General features: G+C 43.4%; 1 protein-coding gene across 1 annotated transcript in view; it reads left to right on the top strand.

Annotated features, from left to right (window-relative positions):
- The window catches only part of WTIP (WT1 interacting protein), a 78,219-nt gene extending 64,718 nt beyond the window's left edge, over window positions 1-13,501 (top strand). The window contains exons 4-8 of the mRNA XM_086469396.1: window positions 4,834-4,896; window positions 7,374-7,504; window positions 8,596-8,647; window positions 10,480-10,548; window positions 13,349-13,501. Coding sequence (XP_086325522.1) covers window positions 4,834-4,896; window positions 7,374-7,504; window positions 8,596-8,647; window positions 10,480-10,548; window positions 13,349-13,501 — 468 coding nt within the window. The remainder of the gene's footprint in view (window positions 1-4,833; window positions 4,897-7,373; window positions 7,505-8,595; window positions 8,648-10,479; window positions 10,549-13,348) is intronic.
- Window positions 13,502-13,740: the final 239 nt, after the last annotated feature.

The following is a 13,740-nucleotide window of genomic DNA, read 5'->3' as shown; positions in this document are numbered from 1 at the left end:
GTTCAGTTTAATCGCTCCATTTAAATGTGTGTGTAAAAAAAGCCAAACCAACAACAACAAAACCCCATCTGCATGAAACCAAATTTGATATTTTCTCCCTCTCTTAATGTGATCCCATGAATTTCTTGCATTGTTGTGTCCCGTGTACTAAGAGTCCCATGCAGAGAGCAAACAATAAAGCAGCGAGAAGACAGATGCTCTGCTAATGGGAAACCAAGGAGAAGAGAGTCTGTGAGGGATTACAGGCAGCCTGGGGTTGGAATACATTATTAGCATAGCACCCAATTCAGAAATTAGTTTTCAGAATTAAATGCCTGAAGCATTTTGGCAAAACCTCCTGATCATCCCTCTCAAAAGCCCTTAAAGCATAAAAGAGTAGGGATCTAAAGTCTAGGCTCAGCAATCACATTCGGTGACTTTGCAGTGCTGTAACAGTGAATTGTAGTTTTTACGGCTTCATACCATTACCGGGGCAGCAACTGCCACACCTACTGAAATGTAACCTACTCAATCTGCTTGCACAAACCTTTAGCAGGTTTTGAACATCCTCATCAAAGAAGAAAATGGGCCTGAATGAGATTCCAGGGTCTGTTTCCAGGAGGAAGGTTTTGTTTTGTTGAGTGCATAACAGCAGGGAAGTGCATCAGCCTCTCCTTGGGCACGGTTAGGCATGAGAAGGAGAAGCGACATGTCTTTTCAAAGATCTGACATTGCCCAAGGTAGGAAACTTTGGGTCCTGAAGCCTTTTTCAGGCATGCTATTTTCTGAATGTTTTTGCTTTTGAAAATCATGATGAGAACATCAAACTTAATTTAAAAGACCCTGGGTAAACAACCAAGATTGGTTACAGGACTGAGGGCAGACAGGAGAAATTGTTTCTCATAGTACTTGGTGGGATTATCCTCCATGCATAATTGTTCATTATATGCTCAAAATTCATTGTTAATTTCTTTTGGACATATTGCACATTAAACAGAAGAGTTATAAACCCCAAGATTATCACAGGAGGACACTAACAGGCCCAAATATTCAGGACAGAAGGGGACTTGTTTTCCTCTTGCATTGAAACAAAGACTCTTGGACAGAATCGTTACAGATTTTTTTGCCTGTTTGATAGTCGAAGTATATTGGACAGCAAACAAAAGAAAAGTTCAGCCAGCCAAGTAGTCTACTTTATTTTTACTCTTCTATTCTAACATAATTAACATATTTCTCAAGGTTTATTTATTTTCAGAGTCTTATTTTATATAAGTATTGTTGGGGAGCTTGATTACAAAGTCTTGATTCATGTACATAAAGTGAGATTTTATTACCCTGGGAGAGAAGTCAAGGACAAGGTAAATATGGGAGAAGAGAGCTGGGACTAAACTAAGAAACCAGGAAAAGTAATATGCCAACTATTCAACATGCACTTGTTTTCTTTGTGTCCTGATAACTAGCATTTTATTTCTAAGTCACAGAAGTGAGAGTAAAGGGTACCGCTTCATTTTCAGCTTTGAACTTCAGAGCTGTTCTTTTTATAACATCTTCTTTCAATGTTTTTATATGTGCTTAATGAGCATCTATAATGAATATTTGGGAAAGTTCAAAATTACACTTGTTATTTGTGCTGGGTACAGACTGTAGACTTCTGAACGTTTCTGTGTAGTTTGAGATTGGTTTGTATTTGCATCATCTTACTGGTTAAAAAAAAATTAAAAAATAATAATAATAATGAAAAAAGAAACAACACAAAAACAAACAAAAAAAACCTTGGCACATACAAAACCCGTATCGGGTATGGCTGGAATTGAGCCCAGTACTGCTTACAACCTGAATGAAATTGTCGGTTTAAAATGCCGTATGTACGGGAAGCGTGGCTGTGACTGGGCTCCTCCACTGGGTCTTGCCTATCAGCCTGTGTCACTTCACTGTTCACCTCAATCTGTTTTTCACACCTCCAGGTTGTGAGGGAGGGCTGGGGTGCGCAAAGATCTTTTTCCCCCTCCAGCTGTGTCAGTAATAAAAGAGGCTACAAGCCTGTAGAGCACAACCTCCTCTTCTCCTGTGGTTACCTAGTTCACAAGCTCTGCAGGAGCTGGGTGCTTCTTCTGCCCAGTCACACTGGGAACCCCTCATCAGGGAGGCTCTTGGGGGTGCTGAGAGATAATAAAGAGGCCATTCTGCCTTGTCTGCAGTCTGGAGCAAGTCACAACTTCTCTCTTGTTGCACACACAAGATTCATGAAAGTTAATAATAATGAAATGCTTCAAAGACAGAGGTTGCCGATTTTAATTAGTATTTTAAGGCTTTGTTTGTAAGCTCTGCTTCTGAAACTGAAAACTTAGCACAACGGCCTTGTTTGAACTCTCAAGTTCAGAACAAACACTACAAAGCAGAAGTTTACAGGTGAGCTACAGAAATGTAGAGAAAATCATTTATTGTTTACCTTTAAATGGCAGTGTCCACAGTACTTCCATCATGTAGTAAATGGTGCTGCTGGGATCTGAGGCTGTTAGTCCTTTCCAGTCCAAATTGATGTAAAGCATAGGCAGCGCTGAATCCAAAACCCTGATCTCACTGGATCAGGTCTCCAGTTTGTCTGGGATTCTGTGATCAGAAAAGAGTGTAGTGATAAGGGACAGCAACCCAAGCCCATGAAATACTTTATCACTGCTATTAGACTTACTGCCATTTTGCAAAGTCTTCTTAATTGGGTAATCCAGTTCTGGATGTGTTTGACAAATAACAATTCTGTTCTTGTTAAAAATAAATCATGGTTTTAATTTAATAGGGTTAGTCATATAAAGCATGATTTTGTGTCAGCAAAACCTTTCTTTCTGACAAACAGTGTAATTTATGACAATCTAGTTAGCAATAAATGACATTAATCTGGCTACTATGCCATTTCGTTCCTGGGGAACAATGTTCCCTCTTAATCAATAGCTGGGTAAATGCTCCTTTGCATTCCTTATCAAATGACAGCCAGATGGTACTGGTAAATTCATTCCAGCAGGATTTTAGAATTAGCTGGGTTTGTACTATTGTTAATCCTCTGCTGTCTGCGCCGCTAGGACCTACCCACCTGTTTCCAGTAACCCTCGAGTTCGCAACCTTAGGAAATAGTCTAGCCAGATGGTTACTCAGATACAGTGCAGCCAAGAAGCATCCCAAGCAGTGAGGCCTTTTTTCTGCATCAGTAAGAAGAAAATACAGAAAACCCAGTATCTTGCAGAAATAGCCAGCTAGGACTGGCCACCTCTGTATTTGTTCCTCAACACTGTGGTCACTTTTGATGAAGCTTCAAAGTTTCTTAAGATTGCATGAACTGTGTTCCTTGGTGCATGGTAAATTTGGAGCTGTGACAGCTGCTGTACCATCATTTACAGACTTTCTGGGCCTGTCAAGTGCCTGAGAGACCTCTTCCTTCATAATCATTTTGTTGCATAGCAACAATAATTTTGTCTCCAACCTATTGATCTGAACTAACATGTAATCCCCTCACACCAATAAAAAGGAAAACATATGGCAGCTCTAGGCTGGGAACCATTGGCTTTTGAAGTGAGGGGCCAGTTAATCCCCAGTAAATCAAGTGGGGAATGGAGCAAGCCTAAGCTCTGTTGGGCTTGGGGGCTGAGGATGCATTAGATGCCTGAGCCAATTAACCTGTGCTCTGGGAGAAGAGTCCAGTTTACACTCATCCTCCCCATTCTCTGTCTTTTATCTTGTGCAACTAAAGTACACTTCAGGTGAGCTTTGCTACAACCTTAATTGCTGAAATAAGCATCACTGTGCAATACCATACAAATAACTGGGCATCCTTCCCTCTGGCAGGAAAGAGTACACACGCAGCACTTGGCTTAAATGGGACTGCAGTGGGTGAGGGTAAAGTTCAGCCACTGCAAATACCAGTTTCAAAATTACGTGGCTGGAGTTCTTCAGGCAAATGCCTCTTGCCTGTAGGGTAGTGTTTGGTAGGTCACTCGTCTGGCCTGATAACCTTGGTATTTTTTGTATACCTCTAAACACAGGGCTAAAGACAGACTTTGGCATCTGAAACAGGATCTGCTTTGGGAACCCAAGTACAAAGTTAAGGTCAAAAACACTCAGGCAGGGAACACAGAGCTTTGGTCCCAAGTGGGCAAAGTATCTCCTCACTGCCGTGCCCCCGGCACCGAAGCAGAGGGCTCTGCTGCCAGGCCTGCCCAGCCTTCCCGTGGCCCACTGCAGGCTGGAGCATGGGCTGGACGTTGGGGTTTGTATCGTCTTTCTGAGGTACCTTACTGTTGCCTGTGTTGTGCAGGGAGCCCAGGCTCCTGTGACTGGACTTCTAGATTCTTCCCTGGATAAAAAGCTTGGTATCCATGAGGCAGCTAAGCCTTCCTTGGGCCTGTCTTCATTTTCTCTAGCCTACATAGAGCAGCAAGTGAAATGTAGGTCCAAAATCTGAGGTTAGTAAGCATCTGGTCACTAATTTAGGCAGGAGTCAGGAGGTAAGTCCTATGTTAAGTTACTTCCCACAACAACAACCACCAAAAGAGTGAATTCAAGCTAATTCCAGCACGCTAAATGCAAACTCGACAAATGGGCTTCAGAAATAAAAATCAAACTTGAAATAATATTGTTACATTGGAAACCTCAATGGAAATCGCGCAGGGGATCAGAAGGTCAAGCTGGTATCTGCGCACTCTGCAAGGGCAGAGCAAAGGCTTCTCAGTCCCTGTCTCCCAGACCTGTTGTATACTTGGCTATCGTGCGCAGCACAGGCTGGAAAACAGCGTAGCGGTCACTTAGGTATTTCTGCAGCTGGAGGAGAGGCTACTAATAATCCTTTCTTTTCTGTCATTTGAACAGTATTCAGGTTTTCAGCAAACGGCGGACAAGTGCTTTGTTTGTGGACACCTCATAATGGAAATGGTGAGAAACCTAAATTCCTAACCACGGGGTAGCTTGCTTTTCACATACTGTGGGTAGTGCGCTGTGAGATACCGTGCTTTTTCTCCAGTCAGATTATCATTATGTCTTCATTGCTGTCAACATAACTTTTGAAACTGAGGCAGTAAATAAACAGAAATACTTCCATGCTCTATTACTATTAAGTACAGAAAGTTGGGCTGGTTTTCTTCTTCTGGAGGCTATTGTTCTGCTATATGCCATATGCAAAAAAAACCAGACAACCCCTAACCAAGAGATAAACAGAATTTTAATACTGAAAATACATCACACCTTTATATGAGAATATGGTAAAGGAAAACAGAGGGTGTGCTTTCTAAGACAGAATAGCAAGATCGCTGTCAAGTGGATGGGATCTGGGCTAGAGAGGGACATTATCAGCAGTCCCAAGGATTGCTGCCTGTGCTGTGACTTGCTTTATTTACCTTCTGCCACTTGCTTCACGTCAGTTAAAATGTGTTATTGCCACTGAGATTTGTAGGGAGCCAATAGTCAGAGTTACTTCAAAAAAAAAAAAAATCAAAGGTCTACGGGTTGGGCCAGATACTGCTGGCATCATTTCAGCGGGTGAAAGCAGGAAGAATTTAATCTGTTCTTCCTAAGCAGAAATTCCCAAACAAAATGAAGTGGCTTGCACGTTGAGTAAGTGCAGACCATGTAGCATATCTATTTTTCTCTTGCTTTAAAATTTATATGAACCTCAGTATGCCTGATAAAACTAACTATTGCGTTGCAAGCACGGAGATTCAGTAGGAGCTGGAACGGAGGCTTCACTAATGAGGATTCTGGCTCATATCCTGGCACCACTGGTTGGACAAGGATATTGTTCGTTTTAGCCCAAGAGCAAATTTCTAGAGTTGTGTCATGCTGGGAGGGGGAGGGGTATCCTGACTTGCATGCCTTGAGCTGGCCCTTAATTGCAGAATCCCAGGCAAGAGTCCATACTATCTTGTTGGTGGAGCTCAGTAGCTGGAAGCTTGGCAGGTGCTCGTCTGCCTTTCTCCCATCAGCAAGTGTGCTCTGACAAAAGGAAACAGCTCTGGGAGCTCCAGGAATTAAGCAGTCTTATTTGGCTAATTCCTTCGTGTTCCTCCCTGGGAGCACGTGTACGACCAGCGCGCCGGCGCACCAGAACTGCCGTGCCCAGCTGGGGAGCATGGAGCTGCAGCCCCACGGGCCTGGGTGCAGCTGAAGCTGTCCAGGGCTGAAAGTGCAGCTGAACGAGGAGCTGCTCCGTGCAAAGGGTGGCGGCAGCAGCACGCCAGGCTAATGGCGCGGGTGAGGTGGCTGCCCAGGTGGCAACGCACGCACAGAGCCAAGTTGTTTCTGGCTAGGAACAGCCTTGCAAACCAAATGGAATCTAATGGTGCTCACTGAACTGAGAGCTATAGGGCTTCATTACAGGGAGGGAAAAAAGGTTAAATTAAATTGACTTTGTGCACTTTTCCTATGTGCCACTTCTTATTTCGTGTTGATTTGATCTTTATTCTTAGCATCATCTGCCAGGCCATGAGAGCTTGGCCTGTGAAGACTTATCATCTCCAGCTTATTAGCAGCTCCAAGCTGAGCACTGCTGCTAGCAGATACTTTTTGAAATTATTTTCCTAAGGTTTTTCTCATAGCTGAAATGTACACAATTGGTGCTGTAACCTGTTGAGAGCTGCCTGAAGATGATACCCTGTCTCAGTCTTCCGAGAGGCTAGTTCATGGGCTTGGTGCATCCTCCTTGATGTCCCAGTGCCATGCTGAGTGTTGCATACAAGGACACCAGGAGGAAGGGGATCTGCTCTGTAGTAGTGTAGCTGAGACTGCATCACACCTTTCCTTGAAACCTTTGACCTGCGGTAGGGAAGGTCAGCATGGGAAAAGCCTGGGCAGATGGATAGATCTGTATCCAAACACGTGGATACCGATGGAATTTTAGCAGAAACCAGTGGGCCCCTGTGACTGAGTGATAACCAGTCAGTAACTGTGGTGTATTAGGATCCATAATTAGTAAAGGGACACCTATTTATTTGCTTGCTTTGTTAATTTACTTTTTAAAGTTTGAATAACGACTGGTTTGGATCCTGTCTGTCACAGCCTGTTAAGTTTTGTGAATTAACTCTGTATCCCAGTAACTTGTATTTGGCTGCAACAAATTTTCCAAGAAGTGGTCTCTGAAGCCATTTTTAATTTCTGTTGGCAGTATCGGCACTGCAGAGCTAAGACTGATGGGCATTAGCTTGATTTTCACAGTTCTCTTTACTGGGAGCCTACTGAAACCCACTGAAATAAGCAAGTTGATTGTTTTACAATGTCCCTTGCTGACAGATCTGCAGAGTGGTAATTTCATCCTCAAGTGCTTCTCTCATGGTCCTCGTTAAGAATCAGACACAGCAGTATATGGGGACAATCTCATGTAATCATGCATCCACTTATTTTGCTGTCTGCCTTTTAAGATCTTACAGGCCCTTGGAAAGTCATACCATCCTGGCTGCTTCCGCTGCGTGGTGTGTAACGAGTGTTTGGATGGAGTCCCCTTCACTGTAGACGTGGAGAACAACATTTACTGTGTCAAAGACTACCATACGTAAGTATGCAAATGCATTGCATGCTTGAAAAAATTACAGTGGTTAGATTACTGGTATAGTTGTAAGTCTTGTAGTAGAGGAAAAGGGTCATTCCTGTTTGTTCAGATGTCCCTCAGGTGCTGCTCTCATCTGTTGCATTTGTGAAGCGTTTTAAAGTTTTATTAAAGGTCGCTTCATGGGCCCAGTGTAGCACGGAGTGGCCAGGTGAGGTTGAAAATCAACTTGTGTCAGAGGATGTACTTCTCTGGTGACTTCTTTCAAGACTTTCAAATACTAATTAGATCAGGCTAATTCTGCAAGTAATGGTCAGTTCTGCTGTCTGTGTCTAAGAGTCGAGGTTCTGGCAGTGCATGGTACTGGCCAGTGTAAGTGAGGTTGACCTAGACTGCACAGACATGATTAGCACCTACTGTTAAAATGATTTTAGCCTCACCTGACAAAAAGTTTTATGGTTTAAGTGATTGCTTTTGGACTCCTTTCTGCTCCTGCTCAAAAGGCAACATGAATGCTCTTCCCTCCAGTCAACCAATAATACAGCTTATGCAGCAAGAGCAAATCACTCTGAACTCAACCCTATTGGTACCAAGTTGACCATGTGACAAGGATAGAGTGAATGTTGGCCCAGTGACTGTTGTAAAATGCAGCTGGATAATGGATAATAAGACCACTTGATGGATTTGGTTTAAGTAGAACTACCCATGATCAGTCCTTCTCCTATTTAGCATACTTATGTCTTCCTGACATCAGATGGTGACAGGCCACAAGTCAGGAGCTGCTTTGCAGTCAAAGCAGCGAGTCTCTGGAAGAATTTGAATGGCTTTATGAGTAAAGGAAGGTTACAGAAGGGGCATACGTGGGAAGAGGGCTGGATTCACTGTGCCCAGAGGTCAGGAAGACCTAAGTAATAAAGCTGGGGTAGATCAGCCTCTTCCAAATCTCCTTTTACTGAGTATCATCAAACCTTTAAAGGTGTTTCAAATCCTGTGGACCTACGTTTTGCTAAAAACAAGCATGGTTAGAATAGCTCTCTTGGTTCTATTTTTTGAAGAAGCTTTAAATGTTATTTGAACACTTTCTTCTTGCACCCTAGGGTTTTTGCACCAAAATGCGCTTCCTGTAACCAGCCGATCCTGCCAGCACAGGTACATGTTAACATGCATTGACTCTTTAGAGAAAACAGCTATTGGCATATGAACACTTTCTAAAAAACACATTAGATGCTTTTTTTTTCCCTCTTCCAGAATCTATATTATGTCAGCTACTAAATTAAGTACAGTTCAGCAATAATGTCACTCCCAAACATTCCCAGAGGTTGTAATAGTCGTACTACTTATGCAGCGTAGTACTTTGTATCTTTAGGGTGCTTTCCAGGTTGTAATTATGCTGTTATAAATCTCATTTAATTGAAAGCCCTGACTGGGCCTCCAAGAACAACTCAAGAAGTAAAGCCCTGTTTATTTTTGGAATCTCCCATTAGTTCAAGTAGCAATTTTCCTTGTCTGCTATGTTTGCATTTCTGATGTGGACCTGTTACGATGTCCAAACTTGGAAAGACATCTGAGGGTTACCCTGACCCTGTGACAGGGCCACACAATCTGTTGTCCTGGAGTGGCAATGTAGCGAAAATGCTTAAGGGATGGAAAAGGCAACAGAAAAGTTGGCTGAAAGGCAAGCAGGTGGATGACCTGCTTGCAACCTCAGCCTATCCTGACAGTATAGTTAGCACAATAAGACTTCTGTATTAAGACATCCCTTTTCTGCCTGCCTGCAGCAGTGCTCCCTCATGCTCTGGTGGATACAGGACCCTCTGAGTTCTCACTGTTGAGGTCACAGACCAGCTCATTTGTAACATTTGTAAGCAAGGGCCTCAATGCCTCCCTCCTCTTCCTCTTGTCGTGGTTACAGAGCTGGAGGTTGCATCCTGTAAGCTGCTGCGCCCTGGTAAAGCCTGTGGCTAGAGCCTCCCAGCATGCCCAGCTCCATCACCCTGCACATTAACAGAAATAATAATGACAAATGGGGAGTAAACAGCCAGATCTGACATTATAAAGCTGAGCCGGAACTGCTTGTCCTGGTAATGAGATGTAAGGAGAAAACCCCAATGTAGATTTCACTGGATTTGTGTCTTAAAAAATGACTTAAAAAGAAAAAAAAAAAAAGCAGTCTCACTGCTGACTCATCTGGTGGCTAGGGGGATAGACTCCACGTTCTTTCCCATGGAGGTTTCTTAGGTTAGTTCAAGTCTAGCAGTGCAGGTGCTAACTTGCCCACAGCTTCTCTCAGACCTAGGCTACGTCATATCTGATGGTCTAACCACACCTGGAACTAGAAACAATGCAAGGTAGAAAAGTTAATGAGCTCTGTCTTCAGAGGCTTCAGAGTGGATCAGGGAAAGAGTTTGTGAGGTTACAAGAAGGGTATGGGCTGCTCTGCAGGGTCTGGGGCTCAGCCAGGAATTACACAACTCCGCTGCATCCACCCTCATGCTGAGGTTTTGGCCTGTGCACGTAATTACCTGCTGGACTGATATGTAAATCCCGATGGGGTACATACAGTGACATGTGCATGTGCAAAATAGCTGTGCAGCAGATGGTTTGAGGGGAATAAGGTCTTGGAAAACTCAGGTCAGGCTGTCTACAAGGAAAAGTTACCCAATCAACAGGTCATAGTTTTTGGCTGGTAATTCGTTCAGATCCTGGGTGCTCTTGGAAACTTACTTGATTTCACAACTAATTTATCCCTTGGGGATGAAGTTATGGCTACGCTTGCCAGATGATCTCTGCAGCTTAGGTACGTCAGACACCTATGCTGCTGCTGAACAGTAAAACCAGTGGTCACAGAGCTCTGCTCTGCAGAGGAAGAGGGGATCCCTCAGGGAAATAGCTCTCCGAAACAAAAGGGTGGGTGCTAAAAGAAGATTGAGGAAAACATCACTTACAAGCCTGCTTTTACCTTCTCTCTGCTTCCCCAACAGGGCTCCGAGGAGACCATTCGGGTGGTGTCAATGGACAAAGACTACCACGTGGAGTGCTATCACTGCGAGGTAAGCAGCAGGTGCCTCTGCTGGCCTGTCCCACAGCAAGGCTTTGCTAATAACTGCCAGCCTCGTGGTAGGTGCCTGACTCGCACCCCAGGGTGCGCTTGCTGCCTCTTGCACGCCTGGGGAGGTAGGCTCTGCCCCACCGCTCCTGGAGGGAGGCAAAGGCCCGAGTGCTCCCTGGGTTGCAAGTGGTGCTGCCATCTCCAGTACCAAATTAGTTTCTTTTTTTTCCCCCAGTGTATTAACTTCAAAAGCTGGGTTTGGTTGTTTGGGTTGAATTTTCTGAAAACTGCCAGATGGGGAGAGAGCAGAGTGGGTGCCAGTTCTCTTCTTCCTGACTTCTGGATACTGCTTGTGTAGCTCTGAGCCAAGGAGACTTGAATTCACGTTGCCTGTGCAGGGAAGCACCCTCACTCTTACACTGCAGGGCTTTTCAAGGGGATCTGTGTATTTTCCGTGCTGAATGAATATTCATTCTTTACTGGAAAAGAGACAGGGATACCACTGACTTTCTGTCACTCTTTTGGGAGTAGTTTCTTTTTGTGCAGAACATTTAAATGTTCAGTGGGGCAGATCAAGTTGTGGGATGAGTGCTTTTGATTCGAAGAGTAAAGCTGAGTTCTACTCATGCTCTGCATCCAGGAGCATGAGGAGGGAAACAAACGAACTTGGGATCAACCCAAAGCGTCCCTTTTGCTGTAGGTTTGGCGCTCTGATACAACATGCAAATATCGACACAGATCCTAACTGTGCTACCTCACTGTCTTAGCACCAGAGGCAAAAGTGCAACAATACTCTCTTCCATGTGCTTTTGCACAAAAAGGTTTTACAAAAAGCCTTCTGATTGAGGGATAAAATAACATAATTCAGGGCATCTTGAAATGTGTATGAACCTAAATGTAAGGAAAACCCCCTCCACTCAGCTATCTTCTTCCAGCAGAGATACGTGATACTCCATCCTTTTCTGTTAATTTTAAAGAGAAATTGGCACAGGAAATCGCAGCATTTTGGAGAGCTGTACTTCCCTCCTCCTCCTTCCCCCCATCTATTGCTTTGTGCAGGCTTCACCTAAGATGACAGCTCCCTCCCCTTCTCTCTCAGGCTATTGACTTTATATTAGAATGTCCCAATGGGGGTTTATTTTCAGTTCTGTTTCATTATTCATTTCCCCATTCTGCTTCCAGTTTGAGGCAAATCAAGCTGCCTCTACATCTGCCCAGAACGGCAGAGTGCATTTATGTACAGAAATCAGGGGGTTAGCCATGTGTTCACGGGGTAGGTTACTGCCTAATGGTCTCAAATCGGGCTCTCAAACTGTACACGCTTGGGTCACTGCTGTCTCCAAATACAGCTAGTGCCAGTATTTTGAGGTATCCGCCTGGAGACTTTTGCAAAGGCCATGACAACTTACATAGCTGTTTCTGAAATGCCGTTAACACCATCATCACCTGGTGGCCATGCAAAGTCAGTAGTCAGTTTGGAAACTTTGCTGCTTTTCTGTATCATCTCTTCCTTGTGCAACCATGTAACTTGGGCTGAGACGGTCAAGCCAGTTTACAGATCAATAGACCCCCATTCTAAAATCAAAATCCACTGAGGAGGCAGGTTTTCTCACTGCCTCTCATTGCAGAAAAGGAGTACAATTTGGAGAGGGAAAAAGGTATAAACACCTGGCAGATCTGTAGGGTATCTGAAATTGTTACATTCTAATGAGGAACTGAATTTTAAATCTTACATAAAGGACTATAAAATTATTATATAACATATAGTAACAACATACAGTATAGAAAACTACCCTGGCAGAAACTTTGATTAAAGCCTCCCTAAAATAATACCCCAGCTTACTTAAAAGCCATTTTTCATTCTTACTTCAGCATTGTAAAATTTGAGGATTTTAACTTGAGCTATGAAAGCTGAAAAATCGTACTTTGTGTCCAATTAAAAACTTTTCAATACTAAAAAGACCTGTATGTCCATTCAATTTTTTTTTTCCCCTTTCTATTAAGTGCACAGAATTTCTGGTTTGTCAGGACTGGTCACAGTAACAACTTTTAAGCATTTAACATATTTGAAACATCAAATCCAAGCACAAAACTGCCATGACTTTCTACATGCCTTTAAAGTTGTAATGATGACAATTGAAAACCAGGATTGTCTCTACTGCACTGTAGATGATAGTCAGCAGGCAGGATCATTATCTGTTGTTTGTCATTTTACCTCTGTTCCTCCACTTGTTCACCCATGTTGTCCCTGTGGTTATGTACCAGTCCCAGAGGTACTAACATATTTGCACTAAAAATGGACCCTTGGCCTTGAAGAATTTATTTTTCTAAATTCCAAATTAGAGAAAGTATAGCCCTGCTTCAGAAGTAAAACATGTCTCATCTCCCTCTCTTCCCCACTCCGCTCATTCTCTACTTATGCTCCCCCATGTCTTGCTCACTGCCTTGTTGTGGAAATAGCTCCTTCCCTATTTTAACCTCTTCCAGGTCGTATGTGTCAGTGTCAGTCCTTGGCCTGGTTTTGTCTGATTTGCATCAACATTCATTAGATGAAGAAGAGACCAGAATGGGAAACAACGAGGAAAAAAATGCAGGGTACTACTATAGACTGTCCGGTTTGATTTCAGTGATGTCATTTTGCTTAATAGGGGCTAGTCAGAGTCCACCTATCAACAACTCTTGAGGTTGCTGGCTTTGGAGGCACAGGAAGGAGCTCTTAGGGTTTTGCAGGACAGATCAACATGGTTGTCAGATGACCTACCTGAATCACTCACTAATCTGAACGTATATGTTTCTTCTAGGATTGTGGCTTGCAGCTCAATGATGAGGAAGGCCATCGCTGTTACCCGTTAGAGGGCCACTTGCTCTGCCATGGATGCCATATCAGGCGCCTAAATATTAAACTGCCATCACATCCACCTCCGAGCTATCCAATGCATGTCACAGAACTCTGAAAGGCGTTTCCATTACCGATAAGCCGTTTGAAAGAGAAGACAAATACCTAAAAGTGACTTTCCTGTTCCTTTAGAAATGAGATTCCATTAATAACCATCTAAACCAGCTATTTATTTTTTAAATCAGAGGTGAGGGGTCCTTTTCTGATCTTGTACATATGCATTCTTTTATCTAGGCATTTTCACTGAGACACCGTCTACTTGAACAAATAATTCACCACTAAATGGTAACTGTAAGT

This window comes from Leptosomus discolor, chromosome 8 (assembly GCF_034619465.1).
Source record: "Leptosomus discolor isolate bLepDis1 chromosome 8, bLepDis1.hap2, whole genome shotgun sequence".
NCBI classification, from domain to species: Eukaryota; Metazoa; Chordata; class Aves; order Leptosomiformes; family Leptosomidae; genus Leptosomus; species Leptosomus discolor.
This window is presented reverse-complemented; position numbering and strand designations above follow the sequence as displayed.